Here is a 20,302-nt window from a genome sequence, read left to right as displayed (position 1 = left end):
TAGTCAAATTTTACACTACACACAAAGAAGAAAAATTACCTTTACAGTACAGCCTGCCCAATAATAGGTCAATTGACTAAACAAAGTTAAAATATAATTAAATACAACCCCAAATCAGAAATGGTTGGGATGGGATGGAAAATACAAATAAAAAAGCAGTGATTCTTAAATTCAGTTTGACTTTTATTTCATTGCAGACAGTATGAACCCGATATATCATGTTTTGTCTGGTTAACTTTATTTCATTTATTAGTATATATCCTTTCCTGCATTTCAGGCCTGCAACACATTCCAGAAAAGCTGAGACGGTAAAGCATTAACCACTTCGTAATGTCGCCATTCCTTCTCACAACATTTAAAAGACATTTTGGCACTGAGTACCATTTGCATTTGAATTTTCCATACCATTCCAACTTTTTCTAATTTGTGGTTATAAAACTAAACAGTACGACAATACAAAGCAAATAGAAATGTGGCACTGAGAAATACAAAAATTTGCTTGGAAGTATACCTGTTAGCATGCATCAAACAGAGTTGCAATGTATATACAGTAGCTGTAGTATAATGCTTGAAATCGGTGTACACTTCATAATGAAAGACACATTAGTAGCAAGGAATAAAAGAAGCTGTAGAAATTGACTACAATTATACTTTGAAACTACAAGGACTACAATGTAACAGAAGAGATCAACAGATTGATAAATTGTTTGAACTTTTAAAGTTAGCAGACCAAGTTACATTGTTACTGTTTGTTAGTGAAAGTTTATTGCACAGAATTGTACCCTTACTTCCCTGCTGACCTGTAAGTCTTTTTATCTGAAAAGTATGCTTTCAATAGAGTTCTCAGTTAAAGTAAACATTATAACACAAGAAGATTTTACTGCGGAAACATCCTGGAATTTTAAACCTTCAGCTGGATCTTGGAAAGATTAGCCATCCCCCTACTGGAGACGAGCAGCCCCGTAAGAATCAGAAGACCATTATTGTGTTCTAAGTGGACCTTTCCCCTAAGTGAACTGTTCTTCTCTTTTATAATTACATCTTTACACTTACTCTAATTAAATTGCGATTTTTTTTTCTAAGGAAAAGTAAGCTGCAATTTTAAGAAAATAGTGCAACGAAAAATAAATATTGCAGCAAAATAATCGGCAAATGCGCACTCCCCATTTTCCATCTTAATGGAAGAGCTTGTCCACCCCCTCCTTGTATATAGATGGCTCGGCCCAGGTGACGCTGGCACTAGATCATCATGGCGGTTGATTTGACACCGAGGTTTAGGAGAATAAAAAGCCAGTATCGAACGTTAGGTGAAAGTGCAACGACGGGTAAGAGGATTTTCATCGATATTGTTATTTTAACTGATTAGTTTGTTATAGTTATAGGATAAAGAAGCTTATCTATGCGTTTGGTGTTTTGATTTAAAACTGTCAGCGTATGTATAAGCGAAGATGAGTTTAGTAGTAAAATTGCGCCTGAAAAGGCCACCGTCTGTGTTTTTCATGTTGCCACATGTTTTTGTATAGTATGCATAAATAAACCTTATTTTATGTTGTTTTGTAAACCTTATATCCGTGTCACTTTGTTGTTTCTCTTTTGTCAAGTCGCCCAGGTTTGGCTGCCAGTGTGTTAACTCAAAAATGCACAACATTGTGTATGGGCTGTTGTAAAAAATGTACTGTAGATTGTAAAGAATTCATCAAAGGAAATTACATTTTCAGTTAAAATTAATGAAACATTTTTTACATTCCGACTTACATGACAGTGAAGTGTTGCTAGTGTCCGTGGTAAAAGATAACACTAGGTGCAGTTAAGACTGTCACGATGATTACATTTTTAGTTTTCACTGAGATTTATAACTTAATTTTATTTTTCTGTTCATTTTATGCAACTATTATAGATTAAGCCTCATAATAGTTTAATAATACACATGCACTTCATGAAGAAGAAGCATCTATTAGTAGTTAACACTGGAACATATACAGTAAATAAAAATTGCTTTTGTTTGCCTTTGTAGACAAAAATTATATAGAGCATAAATAACAAAAAGCTAAGGTAACATAATCAAAATACACAATGTACTAGAGCCAAAACAGATCATACCCCTGTCATCCATAACCACAGTCATGCTCCTCACTGGCTAGGTATATTCTGGACAAGGACCACTAACATATTTGCCTCATCTGGCTTAAGGCAACATCTCTCTGGGGTCACAGTGTTGGTAGTCACACTGAATGTTCTCTCAGAGGCAGTATTTGTTGCAGATGTGCACTGCTCAAAAAATTAAGGGAACACTTAATCATCACAGTCTTCACACCAAGTAAGTTAAGCTTCATGGATATTAATATGTCCAGTTAGAAAGCATATGCAATTCTGAATCAATTTCACTTGCTTTGGTGCAAATGAAAGTGACAAGGCAACCCCCAAAAAGGGAATGGTTTTGCAGGTGGTGGACACAGACAATTGCTCTCCCCCTATCCTTCCAGACTGATTCTCGTCTAGTTCTGCATTTTGCTAGTGTCCTTGTCACTACTGGTAGCATGATGCAGCCCCTGCAGCTGATTCAGGTTACAAAAGTAGTCCATCTACTGAAGGGTGACACATCCAGACATGCCGTTGCAAGGAGGTTTGCTGTATCTCCCAGAACAGTCTCAAGAGCATAGAGGAGATACCAGGAGATGGGCCATTACACAAGGAGAGCTGGACAGGGCCATAGAAGGGCATCAACTTAGCAGCAGGACCGGTATGTGCTTCTTTGTGCGAGAAGGAACAGGAGGAGCTCTGCAGGAGCCCTACAAAGTGACCGCCAGCTGTCTACTGACATGCATGTTTCTAACCAAACTGTCAGAAACAGACTCCACGAGTGTTGGTATGAGGGCATGACATCCTCTAGTGGGACTTGTGCTCACAGCCCATCCCTGTGCAGCATGGTTAGAATTTGCTGGGGAATACAAAAATTGGCAGCTCTGCCATTAGTACCCCGTTCTCTTCACAGATGTGAGCAGGTTCACACTGAGCACATGTGACAGATGTGAAAGAGTCTGGAGATGACATGATGAGCATTATACATCATCCAGCATGACTGGTTTGGCTGTGGGTCTATGATGGTCTGGGAAGACATATCTCTGGGGGGGATGCACAGACCGCCATGTGCTAGGCAGTGTTTCTCCTGGTGCAGAACAACACTCAGCTTCATGTGGCCAGAGTGTTTAGGTAGTTTCTGGGTAACAAAGGCATTGATGAAATTGACTGGTCTACAAATTTCCCAGACCTGAATCCAAATAAGAACCTCTGGAACATTACTGTATGTATCGGTGCATTTGCTGGCACCAAGTATTACCAAACACCATCCAGGAGCTCACTGAGGCCCCCTTCCAGGTGTAGGATGAGATCCCCCAGGACACCATCTACTGTCTCGTCGGAAGCATCTACAGATTTTGTTGGGAGTGCATACAGGCACATGGGGGCCATATACACTACTGAATCACATAATGAGTTGCCGTGATGAAATTCATGCAAGTTGGATCAGTCTGTGGTTTCAATTTTTGACTTTGATTTTCGGTGTGATGTAGAATCTAGTCCTCAATGGGATGATGATTTTGGTTTCCATTAGCCATTGTTACATCATTTTGTTCTCAACAAATTACACAGTATTAGTCATTAAAGATTTTACACTTTAATATTTAATTCACTGAGATCTGATTTGCAATCTGTGTTCCCTTAATTATTTGAGCAGTGTATTTTATATTTCCTCCACTCCCAAAAAATGACTTAATTACTGCATTATTCCGCAGAAGTATTGTCCTTTCTTGCAAATATGTTGCTTGCTGCTGTCAGAGTAAAGTCTGTTTTATACTTTCCACTTGAATCTTGCACAAAGTCAGGACTGAAACAATACTTGTATACTTGTGGTGGCCTATTCAAACAGTGCAAATCTAGAAGGACAAACAAACTATAATTGCCTTTACTACACTATTGCCACATAGACTTATCTGGCTCAACTGGAAGAATCCTAACTCTCATATTCTAAGTCCGTGGGTAACTGATGTTATATACTATTTCAAACTGGAAAAAATTAAATCCGCACTTAGAGGATCTGTACAAAACCTTTTCAAAACCTGGCAGGATCTAATCAATAACATTTTAGAATAAGCATTTAAATTGAGGAAGCAGGTTCTCTCCCCTCTTCTACTCCATTTATCTTTATTCATTTATTAATTTATCCATCCATCCATCTTCCAACCCGCTGAATCCGAACACAGGGTCACGGGGGTCTGCTGGAGCCAATCCCAGCCAACACAGGGCACGAGGCAGGAACCAATCCCGGGCAGGGTGCCAACCCACCGCAGGACACACACAAACACACCCACACACTAGGGACAATTTACAATCGCCAATCCACCTAACCTGCATGTCTTTGGACTGTGGGAGGAAACTGGAGTATCCAGAGGAAACCCATGCAGACACGGGGAGAACTTGCAAACTCCACGCAGGGAGGACCCGGGAAGCAAACCCGGGTCTCCTAACTGTGAGGCAGCAGTGCTACCACTGCGCCACCGTGCCACCTATTTTATTAATTTATCTATTTACTTATTTTTACTAGCTTAAAGTTTTACTATGCTGGCCTAGCTCTCTTTCTCAGGGGTTGATTTGTTTCTAACCTATTTTAGTAAAACTTGAGTTATTTGTATGGAATGTTATTTGATTTTAATAAAATCAAAATAAAAAAAAACAGTGCAATGCTATTCTTTTAGTCAGTAAACGACAGTGTTTGGTCAATGCAGAGGAAGTGAGATTCTTCTGATGGAAGAAGAATTGTGCCTGTTATTGTTGGCTTTAAGAAGAAAAAGAGAAGGTGGTGTGTCAGACCAGTTAACCAAAAATGGTAAAGGGAGGGCAAGTATAATATTCTTGTGAGTGGGTGGCCTACTTGATGAAGAGATGTTCCTCAAATATTTTTGCATATCTGCCTTCTGCTTTGATGACCTGCTGTCTCATATTCAGCATTTCATTCATCATTCTGACACCGATGTAACCAGCCTCTCCTGAAATTCACTACTTTGAAAAACCCAGCACTTCCAATAAGTGATGTCCTATCTGATGTAATACAGAAGCTATGGGTCTAATTTAGAATCATCAATTAAAGTAGCAAATATATGTTTGGGATTTTAAAAAAATCGGTTATCCAGCTTAAATCATATGGAGACATCAAGTGAATGTGAAAACTAAACATAAATGGTTTCCAGAGTAGGATGTGAACCTAGACCTGTTTAGCAGGTGTGTTTATCGAATTATTTAGGTTACATAAATTGATGTTTTGTTTTCATTTTAGGTTTTACTGGACCTTTTCAAGCCACAAGGCTGTGGAAGAATATTATTCATGTTCTTCAGGCTCAAGTTGATATCAAGAGGAGAAGGTGGCACTTAAGAACATACAATGCGTGTTTTACTGGCTCTGATGCAGTTGATGTAGTTCTTAGTTTTTTAATGCAAAATATATACTTTAGTTGCACTGACATTTCCAGGCTGAAGGCAGTTCGCCTATGCCAGTTACTGATGGATTCAAAAGTATTTGAACCAGTTGGAGGAAAGTTATTTAGAAAGGAAAAGGACATGGTGTTTGAAGATGCCCATTGCAGTCTTTATCGCTTCTTAGACTGTGATGCTTTGCCAGGTTCATTTAAACGAGTTAACACTGAAAATATGTCACCTGATTATCTTCATGTGAAGAAGAAGAAGAAGAAGAAAAACAGGTTTGCTGATTTCCAGTTTCTTTTGTAGGGCTGTGACTTTGGAGGGCTACACCTAAAATTTACATTCAACATGGTTGAAAATAGAGCAATGGGCTATACACATCATCAATGATTACTTTCTGCTTTCTTCTTTGGACTTAGAAATAATAAATCTTTTAACAAAAAGCATTAAGGAAAAGAGAGATAAACCTAATTTGGCAGTGGCCTCAAAAGAAGGAGTATGCTTTAAATTAATTTAAAACTAGCAAAAATTAGAACTGTATTTTTTTTGAAGTTTCAAAGTTTGTTGTTCAATTATTAACATGTATTATTAAATGTGTAACTAAAATATAGTTATTCTTAGGTTTTTTAAGGACAGAATAGAAGTTTTAAGAGAATTTCATATCTTTTTAGTAATAATTGGTTGTACAATGTGGGAAATATATATATATATATAATATCATAAACATACTGTAGCTTCAAATCTGGTGCCCATTTGGTGTCTGTTTGGAGTCTTCATGTTTTCACATTGTCAACATGAATTTTTTTTATGAGTACTTTACATTTTCAAAAGGTATTAACTTTGATTTCTAAAATGGCTTTATATGAGCATGAATGTGTATGACAACTGGCCTTATGATGAACCAGCAACTCTCCAAGTCTGGTTCTTGCTTTTGGGATAAGGTCTTGCCCCATTCTATGACACTGAACTGGGTTATCTGCAAGTGCTTTGAAAATGTTGTGAGATTACTGAAAACTAAATTAAATTATTAGTATTTTTTAAGTAGTAGTAAACCAGGAATGGAAATATTCAAATAATAGTTTAAGCAAGGGAAGTGAGGAAAAATTAACTTTATTTAGTTAAGTTTGTTTTATTTTTGGAGATTTAATTTGCAGCTGGGATTTGTGACACATGCACTAGAGGATGGAAAAAAACTAAACTATCCATTTGCAGAAAATACTTACTCATTTTTTAATTGGAATTCTGAGAACAAACCTTGATGCAGGAGCATCCTTTTGCAGGACATAATTTAGCATACATCTACACTTGCCTATACTAGACCAATTTAGCAGTACTTAATCAAACATGCCTTATGAAGGTGACCTGGAGAGAGATTGTCTGCAGGTAAACACTGAGCTTGACATATTTGGTTTACCAGATGATTCCTCCCCTAGTACACCACACCTCACTGCACCCTGTTTCCTTAGTACATGTTGATATCTGCTTAGGAAACTATTTTTGGATATACTTACAGTATTTCTAGAAGACTGACTCATTGTAATGCTCTTTTAAATGTTCTTTCAAATTGTAGCGATCAAGTACAGTCAAGCTCAGCACAGCACCTCCACTTGTCCAGTTTGTTCTGTCCTGTAATGCAATAGTGCGATTTTTTTTTTTTTTCTGCACATTTTTCTTTTTCTTACTACTTACAAATAAAAACAAGAAAATGAGTATGTTTTTTTGGTTCTGAAGTAGTCTGGTCAAGGCAGATTCTTGTGTTGGACTGGCTTTTGCTGTGCATGAAGCTGGGAACTCACTATCACTTTCCCCACTTATATCCACATCTCTGTATTATTTTTTTCCCTATTTACTTTATCTCTTTATAATACAGAAATGCAGTAAGCATGTAGTTTTTTTACCTTTAGCTCATCAGTTTCCTTGGGGATTTGTTAATAAAGTCCATGTTTAAATAATTAATTGATGAGAAAATAATTTTTTACAGTTTGGAGAAAATTACATTTTCAAACCCCCTTGCGCTGGAGTCTTCAGACCGAAGAATAGAGAAACTGTTACAAATGATAAATTTGCGTCCATTAGTTCCAGCAAATTCTACATCAGAATCATCGACCAGCTTGCTATCAAAACAAGGTATTCACCTTATATATATAATAATATATATAATTGACAAATATTGGTAAAGTCTTATTTGAGTGCAGACTGAGGAGATCGTTCCTCCCCCAAACTATGCGACTCTTCATTTCCACCCGGGGGGGGGGGGGGGGGTAAACGTTAACATTATATAAAGTTATTGCCTGTTTTTACCTGCATTATTATTAATCTTTAATATTTTTTTTTTTGTATCAGTAAGGTGCTGCTGGAGTATGTGAATTTCCCCTTGGGATTAATAAAGTATCTATCTATCTATCTATCTATCTATCTATCTATCTATCTATCTATCTATCTATCTATCTATCTAATACTTTAAATGTGATACGAAGAAAGTGTGTTACTGTCCTCATGTATACATACATTAGCCACAATTATGATAATAAATGTTAAGTATTAAGTTTCTGACGTACATCTACCTGATATTTAGAAATACTCCTGTAGCAGGATTTTATTTTCTGAAGATTAAAACTAAGTTTGGATTTAAAAATTGGACTGATGATGTAGCTCAGTGTTTTCAAACCATGTAAAAACCATGCATCAGACACTAAGCTCTATATTATGTGTTATTTAATCTCAGTGAAACATTTTTAAAAACTAGTCTATGAATCATATGAATTTATTTTTTCAAACCCAACAGTGTTCCTTGACTTTACTGTAAGACAAAAAAACTTGGATATATTTTAATGATAGTAGAATTTAATGTGAATGTCATTTAGTACAGCTGTTGCCTCTGCAGCACTTCTTTTGTTTGACTGGGAAGCTTAGGGATAAGCTGAAGTTAAAGAATGAGACTTTGTGTGCAATGTTAGTGCAACATTCTGTTGATTTTCCTGAAAGGTATTGGCAAGATCAGAAGGTGACAGTAACTGAGGCCAAGTGAAAATCTGTATGTTGCAACAGTCCCATATCTCCTTTATATGGAAAATGACTTTTAGATGGCCTTGAAGAGATTCTGTTTAATGACTTAGGAAGGTTATGTTGTTGTACTCTTCCCTGGTTGTTATCAGGGAAAGAATACGGTACTAAACTAGTAAACATGGCTATGCCCTCTCTTTGCATCATTCGTTCTAGGAAGTATTTGGTAAGATTGGGTCAGTAGGCAAAGGTAGTTTTGCAGTGGTAGGGCTACAGTGGTGTAACTAAGCCACTTAAGCTTTGCTTGGAATGCAAAGGAATTGATAAGCTGGCAGGTCATCAACATTTTTCAAAATAACTACCTACCCATTACAAATCAGGTACCGTCATCAGCTGAATATTCTGAGGTATTTGAACAGAGACTCCAGCTTATGGTGTAACCTTGGATGCTAGAGGATAAATACCATTTCTGGCCAGACCACAAACAGGTCTCTAAGGATTTGTCCATGCATAAATTTCTGAAATATTGTGGTATTTTGCTAGTTTTTTTTTTTTTTTTTTTGAGCTATATAAAGGTTATTATTATACATCCGTTTTATCTCTTGTACGTTGCTTTAGCTATACTGGGCTCCTTCCTTCAGGTACTCTCATTATTAGCATATACAACACTGTGAGCATCATACTGAGTTTAATTGAGCAGGTTCGATAATATATATGAATTCTTCCAATAAAAACTTCTAAAATGGTGATTGTGTGCACCAACCCAGTCAGTAACTTTAACTGTTTCTTTCTTTTATATTGCAGTAACTTCTTTCTGAACCTCCCTTAATCTCTGCATTTATAAATGTAAACAGATTTGATCTTAATTCCTCATTGTAGCAATTGGACGTATGACATGGACATCTGGTGCAGTGGTGACAAACATTATTGTACTGTTGCTGCACTACTTAAAAGCTAACACACTAGTACGTAATTCCTAAGAGTTAAAGTTAAAACTGTTACAGAATATTGAATCCACAAATTATTTTTTATAACCTTATCAGCCAGTGCTTTGCTTTAGCTACCAGATTTTCAAAGATGTAGGATAAGAACTTGAAGGAAGTAGCCTAAAATATTAGAAGGAAAATAGTCTTCTGCAGAAGCAGTATGGCACCTACACTTCATGTATATAATGCCTTAATAGGGCAAATCTTTCCTTGTACTGTACAACATACTGTCCAAACAGAACTGGCAGGCAAGTTATTACTAATGACACACAACAATTAATACCTTTTTATTATTAACAAATTGCCACAAGGTTAAATTTTACAGTTGTATGCATTGGGAGATGGCATAACTAGATGCACTGTATTTTCTTCTTTGTTGCCTGTTAGGAGATAGCATAACATAAATTCAGACTGCCTTTTTTGGATATGGGAGAGAGAGATGGTTTTCTGGGGGGAAAATTTTAAGGTGACATACTTGATAAGTCAAATATATATGCTTTTGAATTTATTATGTATTTTGTTTATCTTTACACAGTTGTGGAGGGCATTTGGAGGCAGCAGACATTGTTATATTTGCTTCAGTTAATTGAGCTTCCTATTCTGGATGGTATTCTGGCATCATCTGTGACGTTGGAGCAAAGAAATACAACATTTTGTAACCAGGATGGACTAATAATTTCCAATACTTTTGTGGACAGAGTGGTCTCTCAGTCTCTACAACTATCTGAGTTAATTTATTTAGCTTATTCTATTGTATATGGGTGGTGAAATATTTAAATTTTGCACAGTGATGAGAAAAAGGAGTTGCATTCTCTTCTTAGGTTATATCCTGATATGTAAACTGTAGAACTAACAATCAAGAAGTAAGTCTAACATCAGGTAACAAAAAAAAAACCCACAATACAGTTTACTCTGTCATTTTTATATTAAATAAAAAGCCATAATGGAGAAACACTGTCCAAAAAATGGAACTGCCTTCCTTGAGTTCAGAGCTTATAGAGCCACCTTCACTAGTAATAACTTGAAATAATAATTTTCTATATAAATTATTCATTCATTGCATTGCTTGTTTGAGGGCATTTTTTTATACTCTGGTCTTTTAACTTTCTGACTCACCATCTCAATACGGGTTAAAGTCAAAATTTTGGCTTGAGCACTCCACAGCTATAGATGTGCTGGTCTGCTTAGGATCATCAGCCTGTTTCATTTTGCAAATTATATACATCTTTTTTAGGACAGATGGTTTTCCACTTAAACATTCTGGTATAAAGAGTACTTTATAGTGGACTCTGTGACTGTGAGCTGTCCAGGTTCAGTCGCTATAAAGCAACGGTGAGCCACAATCCCTCCTTCATTCTTCTTAATGGTTAGAATGATTTTCATGAGGCAGCATGCTGTGTTTTTTCCCAAACTTGCCACTGGGTATAATGAATGGATTTGGTGTAAACTGTCCAGAAGAGAAGATGGGTTTTATCCATAGTACTCTTTTTATGAAATCCATACTTGCTGAGCCTTTTTCTGATGAAGTCTAACAAATTTCAGGTTTAATTTAGTGAAAATTGCATTTAAATCCCTGGTTGTAACTTTTTAGTTCTTTGCTATTTCTTGGATCATTGTGCAGCCTGATATTTAATTTTGCTTGCACACTCACTACTCAAAAGATTGGCAGCTCTGTTCATTTTTTTCTGTTTGTAAATACGAATTCTCAATGTAGAATTATAGATAGCAAATTATTTAGAAATGGCTTTATGTCACTGGTGAAAAATTTACTTGGGTGATGCTCCTCTCAATTTCACATCTTTACCTGTAGCATTTGATTGTGAACTTTGGCTGTTTGATTCAGAATATAGCGTACAGCTGTCTTAGTCAGTAGAGCTAAAGGAGAGTTCCTTCCTGTCCCGTGACCAATGTGGCTTCGGATTGTGAGAGCATCTTTTTTTCACATGGGCTATTTCTCTTTAAGGCTTGCTATATTTTATAACCCTTCTCAGACTGATTAGTAGCAACAGTTGTCTGCAGATGTTATTAGTCCTTGGCATGGTGTCAAAACACATCTGAATCCTCCAACAGAAATTGGCAAACTTTATTCTTCTATTTAGATGTCATTAGTAGTCAAGTGTCCTTAATTAGAAATAAATGTTTCTAATAACTAACTTAATTCATGTGGAAGCAGTAAGGGTGCACTTACTTTTCACAGATGGCGCCTACATGTTGGCTAAAAAAAGCATTAAAAAATATGTTATGTGTTGTTACCTGATGTTTGAACTTCATAATTATTTGACTTGTATGACTAGATGGTTGTTAGTTTTCTTCAGATACATACAGCTTCTTCCAGGTCCAAGATTTTTTATAACATATTTTATATAAATTTTAATCTTCATGCTTTCTGAAGATATATTTTTATTAAGTGGTTTGTTATTGCCGTCCCTTCCCCTTAATGTTGGGTTAAGTAAGAAACTACATTGAAATATTGAAGAAATATACAGTAGTATTTTCCTTTTAAAAACTGAATACAGTATATATTTTTGATAACAGAAGATGTGAAATCTGTAATAGCTACAAGTTAGATACTTGCTAATTAGTATTAAATGACATTAAAAAAATTTAGAATAGTTACTTAAAGGCAACTATACTATGTATTTAATACAACTACTAATGCTATGGTGTTGAATTCTTGAAAAATCCTAGGCTTAGTCACATAATGTATAACCCTTCCGCTTAAATATCTTTTATGGATTACCCTTTTATACATGTCCGTGGAATGATGCATTGTGTTTTGAAAATCTTCCATGCCAGAATGCAAATGATGATCTTATAAAATTGTTTTATATTGTAGTTTTAGAGAAAAGATGTACGTAATTATTAATTTGTTTTTCTTTGGTTAATCGTCTTTTAGGACTGATATGTGGCTTTCTGCTGCTATTGACTGTCTGGACCTTTTCCCTGACCAGATGTTGGTGACAATAGAACATCTTTTATATAAGCAGCATGCTAATGAGAATGAGAATGTGGAGGCAAAAAAGAGACTACTTTTTGACACCATAGCAAAATATTATAATCGGGATTGTGATCCACTTATGACAAGTCGATATTTTAACATCCATTCTGGAATTGTGGACCTTCTTGGTAAAAAAAAGTCATATATACTATTTATTGTATATTGTGTTATAAATTTTTCCAAATTAAAAAAAATATATAAAAGATTGACTTAAGTTTAGATTTTCAGCATCATACAGTATATGGTAGTTTTTAGGTAGCATTCCTAAAACAAAGTGTACTTATTGCATCACAGTTAAAGAGAGACCTGTAAAGGAATGTAATAAGATTATACTATAGTTTGTTTGACTGAATACAATTTTTGATAGTTGCATCTCAGTGTGACATATCCCTTTCTGTTCATTTCATTTATGATGTCATTGAGACTAAAATTTACACAATGTGGGGAACAACATCTTGAGGTTGTTTATTTATTTTTTAATGGTGTTTATCAATTTTCCAATCAAGTTATCCGTGTTCTTTTATGTGAGGTTAATATGACACACACATTAGGGTATGCATTTGTTCCATTTTCTGTTAAATATTTATGGAAATGATTTCCCTCTTATGAACCATAGGTTTTGTTAAGAAGTAATTATACCATTACAAAGTAATATATAAAATTGTCCTCTTTAATTTAGTACTGTTTAAATATGGTTCAGTAAATTTTTAACTTGTTTCACAAGCTAAACGATAATTTCTGATTTTTTTGGGGGAAGAGAAAGGAAAAATTCAGCAAGCACTTGAAGCATCTCAGCTCTGTTTCAGACTGCTTGAACCTAACGTAAGAGATGAACTAAGACGCCTTTTGGCATTCATGAATTTTGCAGCTGACCCTGATGCTTACAAACTTCATAAACAGGTAGCACTAATTGTTTTTTAGTATTGTCAAAATAAGAAGCAGCAATGCATTTGACAGTGTTTTGGATTTCCATTTGAGTCAGTACTTAAAATGTGATTCAAGCACAAAGGCTGTTTGGCAGGTGTTGTCATATTAAACAAAAACGTAACTATAAAAATATTAAAGTTCAGCAGTATTGTGGCTTCTTAAAACAAAATTGCAACTTTATGAGGGGATCTATTATCTGATGCATTACATAGATTAAGTACATTAGTAAGGTGCGAACTGCGGTGGGTTGGCACCCTGCCCGGGATTGTTTCCTGCCTTGTGCCCTGTGTTGGCTGGGATTGGCTCCAGCAGACCCCCGTGACCCTGTGTTCGGATTCAGCGGGTTAGAAAATGGATGGATGGATAGTAAGGTGCGAATCAATTATAATGGCAAAACTGCCTTCGCTATGCTTGCAGTCAATGAAAATGTTTACATGTAAGAAGCCAGTTCTATTATTAAAACAGTCACAAAACAAAGAACAATGGAAAGAAGTGAGTATCGTGGACACCTTTTAATGATTAAGATTTATCTATATTTAATGGAAGACTGAATACATACTATTAATGTTTGTACATCATTTGAATATATGCAGCATGTTTCTAAGATGAATATTCTCTGAAATTTTACAATAATAGATAAGCAATGCAGCCTGTAACCTTGGGGTAAAGACTGCTTTAAGGGATGATTTAGATTGATTGAGGCAGAGAGGAGGTGAGAGTAAGTAGAGCATCCATGATGTTTTTCACATGAATCTCCTAACTTTGATTAAAAAGTTCAGATGTGAGACTGAAATGTACAACATTATATTACTGTCTAAATTACTGTTTTATTATTTTAATGCTGGCTTAGTGTCCCAGATACACATAGTGAAATGAGCCCCAGTTAACAATATAGGGTCTTGGCAGGAGTCTTAGTTCACTGCAGTGAAGTAGGAGGCAGTTGTCTGTTGCAACATAGGCAGGAATGTTTTGACTTCAGGTAGGCTTCTGACTTTGAATATTCTATGGAGTTTCAGTATTTTTCGAATTTAGTATATTAATTTTCTTCCGTAAGTCCATACATCTATGTATTCAAGTAGAAATGTACATTCACTTTAGAACTGATATAGAACTAGACAATCTAACTAGACAATAACTTTTCATTTCCATTTTTTGTGTGTTGGGTGTGTGTGTATATTTTTTTTTTCTTTCAAAGGGGTTAAAGTCTATTGCAAGAAAAGTGGATGAAGTGTATGGAACTATGAGGGGACTATATTGAAAAATAAAACAAATTTTTTGAAAACTTTTCTATCCTACTGAGGTAGATAAGTTGTTGAACACCCCTCATATAATATACGTTAGTTTGACAGCCTGTGGTAGCATATTAATTATTAGTTATACCATGAATATTCCATTTGGCACATTACTAGTCAAAATAAAATAGCAACATTACTTTATCTTTGATTAAATTGAAGTTTATTTTCTGTAACAAAGCAATTTAATGGGTTAATAAAAATGGTAAAAAAAATTAGTTATGCTTTATTTATTTTTTTTTCATATGCAGCATGAAAATAGCACAGTTGTTTGCCGCACATTTGCAAGAGCTGTTAACAGAAATGCATCCTTATCAAAGACACAAACTGACTTATTGCTGAAATTCCTAATGAACAACCAATTGGATCTTTTCAAGGTAATGTAATTATTGTAGGTTATAAATACTGATTAACCTTTGTAATATCATGCTTTAAACTGTTTCTTCCGAAACATCTGCAGCCTAAATTACAAAAAAGTAATACTGAGGGAGAATTTCTTAAAATATTTTAAGAGACTGAAAAAGAAAAGCTGACTTTTCAATTTTTACTGAAAACTTGCAAAACTAGTAGTAACTTTTTCAGTTACTTGCTTTTGTTTTACACCCATTTCCCAAACTCTTTTTTCTGTTGCTTGTTTAATAATAATAATAATAATAATAGTATTTATTCAGTCAACACTTTAGTGAGGACCACTTTTATAGTGGTTAACATATTCCACTCCACATTTATTCACTTGTATAGCAGTTTAATTGGAAGTTTATGTTTAAAACATGTAGTAATAGTACAGTTAAAATTAAATAAAAAACACTCTACTTGCATACTGGTTTTTTTTCTTAAAATCTGTAATGTTCTTAAGTCTCCTATTAGAGTTAATGTAAGCAGATATTTAAATGGTTACATTATGCAAAATAAAGTTAGATATATAATTTAAGACCAATTAGAAATGGAGAAAGGCAAGAAAACTGTCATTGATAAATGTCATGGTGAAAATAAATTTCTGAGGTCAGCCATATTCGTATAGTAATGTGAAAGTCTAGGACCCTGGCCACACAGTCCTTCACTTAGCAGTATTTTATAGTCCAGGTGTTATACATTAGGAAATGGTGCAGGACATTGTTCATGAGTTTGTTTAATTTGATTGCCCATCTCTGGTGATAATATCTTTGTCTAATGCTAGGTGAATATTAGAGAGAAGTGCTTTAGATGGTTTTAACAATTTTGAAAAATATATACATTTATGCCCATGTTAGTATTCAGATAAGCTAGTCACATAGTCGCAGTCCCCAGTATTATCTCTGGGGCTGTATGGATAGAGAAAAATGCTCACAAAATGTATGGTTCTTCACAACATGGAAAATTCTTTTTGATGATTAAAATGACATTAGAGAATAATTGATTGTAGAAACAAGGTTGAAGAAGGCAATTCAAATATTATTTTTATTTAATGTGGTTTCATTTTGTTTTAATTATTACATGCCATAGTGACACTGTTACAATTTCACCTTGTTTATAGAACACAAGCAACACAACAAGGTTTTTTTTTTTGTTTCAGACTCCAGTATCACTAATTGACACAGTCAGGAAAAAGCTTCACTCTTTGCATCATGGTATGGATCTGGATGAACTGGGAGGTAATGTATATTGTTCCATTTGGTTGCATCCAAAAAATCGTTTTACATCTCCATTTTTATGTGATTCTTAAATTTGAATTATATTTTCCCCCACTTTCCTACCTAATAATATCTTTCAATTTGCATTTATGTTTTCAATAACTTGCACAGTATTCTTAAAAATGTTGGAAATGTACGTTTATCTTTAATTTAACTGATTGTTTTTTTTTTTGTAGTCAGTAACAATAGTTTAATTGCATGTAATTTAAAATCACCTTTTTTTTTAGTATATGAACAAATTTCAGTGCTTCCACCTGAGTGGAAAAAATTGTGCAGAGGAGAAATGGTATTTTTAGGTGTAGCTAGTTCTAACTTTTTTTTCTTCTTCCAGCTGTAACATTCTGCAAGCAGTTCACGACTGAGAAGTATGAAGAACTGAAAGAAGAAACTACAAATAATGAACTATTGCATTTAATCCAGAATATTAATCAGAGTACTACTATTCCAGTAAAAGAAAAGAAGAGACTACTGAAGGATTTTCAGAAGCACCATACAGAAATCTATCTTCAGCATTTTTCAAGTGGATTTTAACTTTTGTTTTAAATTATAACCATTATTCTACCCCTGGACTGGAAATGAACATTTGTGAAGTAAAGGTTGAATATATTCACACTAACAATGAATGTAACGGTTTAATTGCAATTGAAATGTATGCCCATACATGCCCATAGCAGCATTATTTTCTTGAATTTCTGAAAGGAATGAGGACCTCTGTTCATGTGCCATAGTGGTCAAGGCTTTGAACATCATAGCCTATTGACACTGTGTGACGATGAGCAAGTCACTTCACCTGCCTGTAGTCGAATTGGGAATCTCAGATGTCATACATTGACTTGGATAAAGGTGTCAGCCAAATAAATAATTTTCAAGCTGTATAAATTCTACTTATAGAAAGAGCAATGTGTTTACCTCCTAAATGGCCTTTCCAAATTGTTTGGGCAAGGACTGATCCACCACTATACTATGGTCCTTCCCACGTGGTAAAAAAAAAATGTTTTTAAGGCATGAAAATGCTTCTTAAATATATAAATGCACATATAGGTTTTATTCATTTTTAACCATTAATTGCACTACAGCTTTTTTTGCTGTTAAAGTATACATTTACTACATTTATACAGGTTTTTTCTTCTTTTCTTCCAGTGTACCAGCTAAACATTCCTAATTCTTAAGGTGTAATTATAAATATGGATTACCATTTTAATTATGCAGCATTTGTTTCTTACAAAAACTACAGTATACTGTACGACACACACATATAATAAACACAGTAGAACCTCTAAAAAAGCCGCAAACACCTGAAATGTTCATAAGATGTTTATCAGGAAGATAAAAGTCTAATATGCTTAACAAGTTTTCAAGCCTATTGTTTACTAAACAGCAATTTCAAATTCTTCTTTTTCTAATTGAAAATGTAATCTGCTATACTTAATGCAAGCCCTCTCACCATCTAAACTCAAGACAAGCAGTGTCCTTTTTTAAATAAAGGACAAAATAAAAGGTCTGAATTCATTAAAGTAGCTTTTCTTGCCATTTATTTAATTGCACAGAACAGCACCTCTGATTCCTTTCTCTCATTTATTATTTCACTTTTCTTTAAAACTAATATTCCAATCTTCTATTTGGTAAAGGCTGCCTTACTGCTGTCTGTTTACAGGAACTTCGCAGCAAAATTAAAAAAAAAAAAGATTTGCAATAGCTCAACTACTGGAATACCTTGTGTAAAGGAGCACTACAACTAAATGCTTGTAAACCTTCAAAAGACACGTGTTGGAAAAAAATTTTTTTTGTGATCGGCCAATTTACCTATCACTGACTGAGTGTTTTGTGGTACTAATTGGCCAAATTAAATCAGTTGCCAATTGATCAGAGAATCTCAAGTTTTTAGTAATTGAATGATATTGTGTTTAAAACTATTCACATATTGTCTGTTTTAACTTTTTTTATTGTCCATGCTATCTGTGTGATATAGTCCTTTATGAATAAATAATATAATTTCTTACAGAATATTTAATTACAGTCCACACAATCCTGAACTGAGTAATTGTATTACTTAATAAGAGACTGAGGAAGCCATGCAGCCATGGTAATGTGTATATTTGACGTATGATTTATCAACCGCTAGTTATTTGCTTTATTTGGCTTAACATTTTTTTCTTAATGGCAAATTTATGAATATTACAGAACACTGTAACCTAAATAAACCAGTAAAAATGAATAAAGTTAATAAATCTGAAATTATCTGTAAGTATTGCAACTTAAATTAAAGGGAATTATTTTTATATGTAATAAATTGCAATGAATGTGCACTAATAAATTAAAGGGTGTCTAAAGTTAATCAAATAAATTTTAAATTGTAAAATGTGTGCTGTTATATTGCTTGTATTCTATCAGGCAGAGGCGCTGTATCTTAGTGGGGCAAAGTTCAAGGTCACAGGTTCAGTGAATCCACATGCTATTTACTGAGCAGTCATTTGACCTGCCAACTCTCTAGTTATAGAATAAGAAAAATGCGCTATTCACACTTTTTGATAATTATTTCATGTAACACTCTTAGACTGCTTACATTATGTGTTTTTTTTTCCACAGAAATATTAAGTTTTTCCTAAATGTCAATTAAAGTTAAAGTACATTTTTTTTTTAAATATTTTGAAACGCTGTTACAAATATCTGTGAAGTAGTACAGGGGACATCCATTCCTGAAATGTAAAAAAGCCCATATAACCAACTCTACAGGTACAGTAAAGGAAGGAAAAGTATAGTGCCTAGACCTGTAATGTAGAGGAATAAGAGGTGGGAGTTTGTTACACACGCCATATATCTGGGGAAAATGACCTGTGGAGATATTGAGTAAAATTCTACAGATAAACCACCACTTTCTTACTTATTTACACACATTCCATTTTTGCAACTGTTTTGTAATATCTTCTGATCATCAATTTTTACTGTCATTCAAGGTTTCTTCCTATCTATCATGCCTATATTCATCATGCCTATATTCATTGCAAACTTACTTTTTACTTTCATCCCTCTTTTTATGTTAACATTCTGTGATACCCTGGGATTGTACTTCTTTCCCCGAGACTTGACTGCAGTTATTGGCAGCACGTGTACTCCCAATGGTCCAAATGAAAAAACCAGAACTGAACTGACCAGTCAGATTGCTCTGGGGGACTGGACATTCAGACCTCTTAAGTTTACATACCCTGGTGGAATTTGTGAAATACTAGCCATTGTTTGCAAAATATAAGTAATCAATCAGAACACTTTCCTTTTAGTTAAGGAGTGTGCACAGGCAATGCAATTTATTATCACATAATTGTGTGGACCCTTTTTAAATCGTAATGATTACTGAGGTCACCCAAATAGGTCTGATCAAAAGTTTACATGTCTTTGAATGTTGGTACTGATAATATACACACTTGTTGACACACACAGGTTCAAATTAAGGGAGAGTCTCCACACCTGTAACCTCTTTGATTGTAATCAGTGTCTGTATAAATAGTCCATTTAAATTCACATAGAGCTGCACCAACTTTGCTGGATACTCAACCTTGGGGAAAGCAGAAAAATTGTCAAAGGACCTGTGAGAAAAGGTTGCTGATTTGTATAAATCAGTAAAAGGATAAAGAAAGACTAGCAAAATACCCACGCTTCGCAGTGGCGAAGTACTGCTTTAAAATTTTTATTAAGAAGAAAAGTAAACCTTTTTAAACTGAGGGGAAATATACCAATAATTATTTGTTAAGGATCTCTTTGTATACCACGTTGCCAGTTCAGCCCTCCGGTTGTAATGTGACCAAGCTGTGCGCTGAGCTTACTCTTGAGCATGCAATGTATAGTTGGCCATGTGAAAAGCAATCTTGCCTCAAATCAATGCCAACCTTTTGTAGGGTCTGTCCCTGAGACGTATTGTCATTGCGAAGTAGAGCCTTACTGGAAATTGGAGGCATTTGA

General features: G+C 34.7%; 1 protein-coding gene across 1 annotated transcript; it reads left to right on the top strand.

The window, feature by feature from the left end:
• The first annotated feature begins 1,091 nt into the window (after positions 1 to 1,091).
• Positions 1,092 to 18,660, top strand: depdc4 (DEP domain containing 4). Its single transcript, XM_028816703.2, has 9 exons — positions 1,092 to 1,325; positions 5,330 to 5,750; positions 7,454 to 7,599; positions 9,997 to 10,189; positions 12,358 to 12,587; positions 13,217 to 13,359; positions 14,930 to 15,055; positions 16,231 to 16,309; positions 16,680 to 18,660. Exons 1-9 carry the CDS (start codon positions 1,250 to 1,252, stop codon positions 16,877 to 16,879), a joined length of 1,614 nt encoding a protein of 537 aa, XP_028672536.2. The 5' UTR covers positions 1,092 to 1,249; the 3' UTR covers positions 16,880 to 18,660.
• The last annotated feature ends 1,642 nt before the right edge of the window (positions 18,661 to 20,302 follow it).

The sequence above is a fragment of the Erpetoichthys calabaricus genome, chromosome 1 (assembly GCF_900747795.2).
Source record: "Erpetoichthys calabaricus chromosome 1, fErpCal1.3, whole genome shotgun sequence".
Taxonomy (NCBI): Eukaryota; Metazoa; Chordata; class Cladistia; order Polypteriformes; family Polypteridae; genus Erpetoichthys; species Erpetoichthys calabaricus.
The sequence above is the reverse complement of the archived record's forward strand: the minus strand, read 5'-3'. Positions and strand labels throughout refer to the sequence as shown.

Bases quoted from the DNA above. Each gene is read 5' to 3' on its own strand.
- depdc4 (XM_028816703.2), top strand. From the start codon at position 1,250: ATGGCGGTTGATTTGACACCGAGGTTTAGGAGAATAAAAAGCCAGTAT. The intron at 10,190-12,357 runs GTTAATTTATTT...ATCGTCTTTTAG, and splicing joins CAGTCTCTACAACTATCTGA to GACTGATATGTGGCTTTCTG. The intron at 13,360-14,929 runs GTAGCACTAATT...TTTCATATGCAG, and splicing joins CTTACAAACTTCATAAACAG to CATGAAAATAGCACAGTTGT.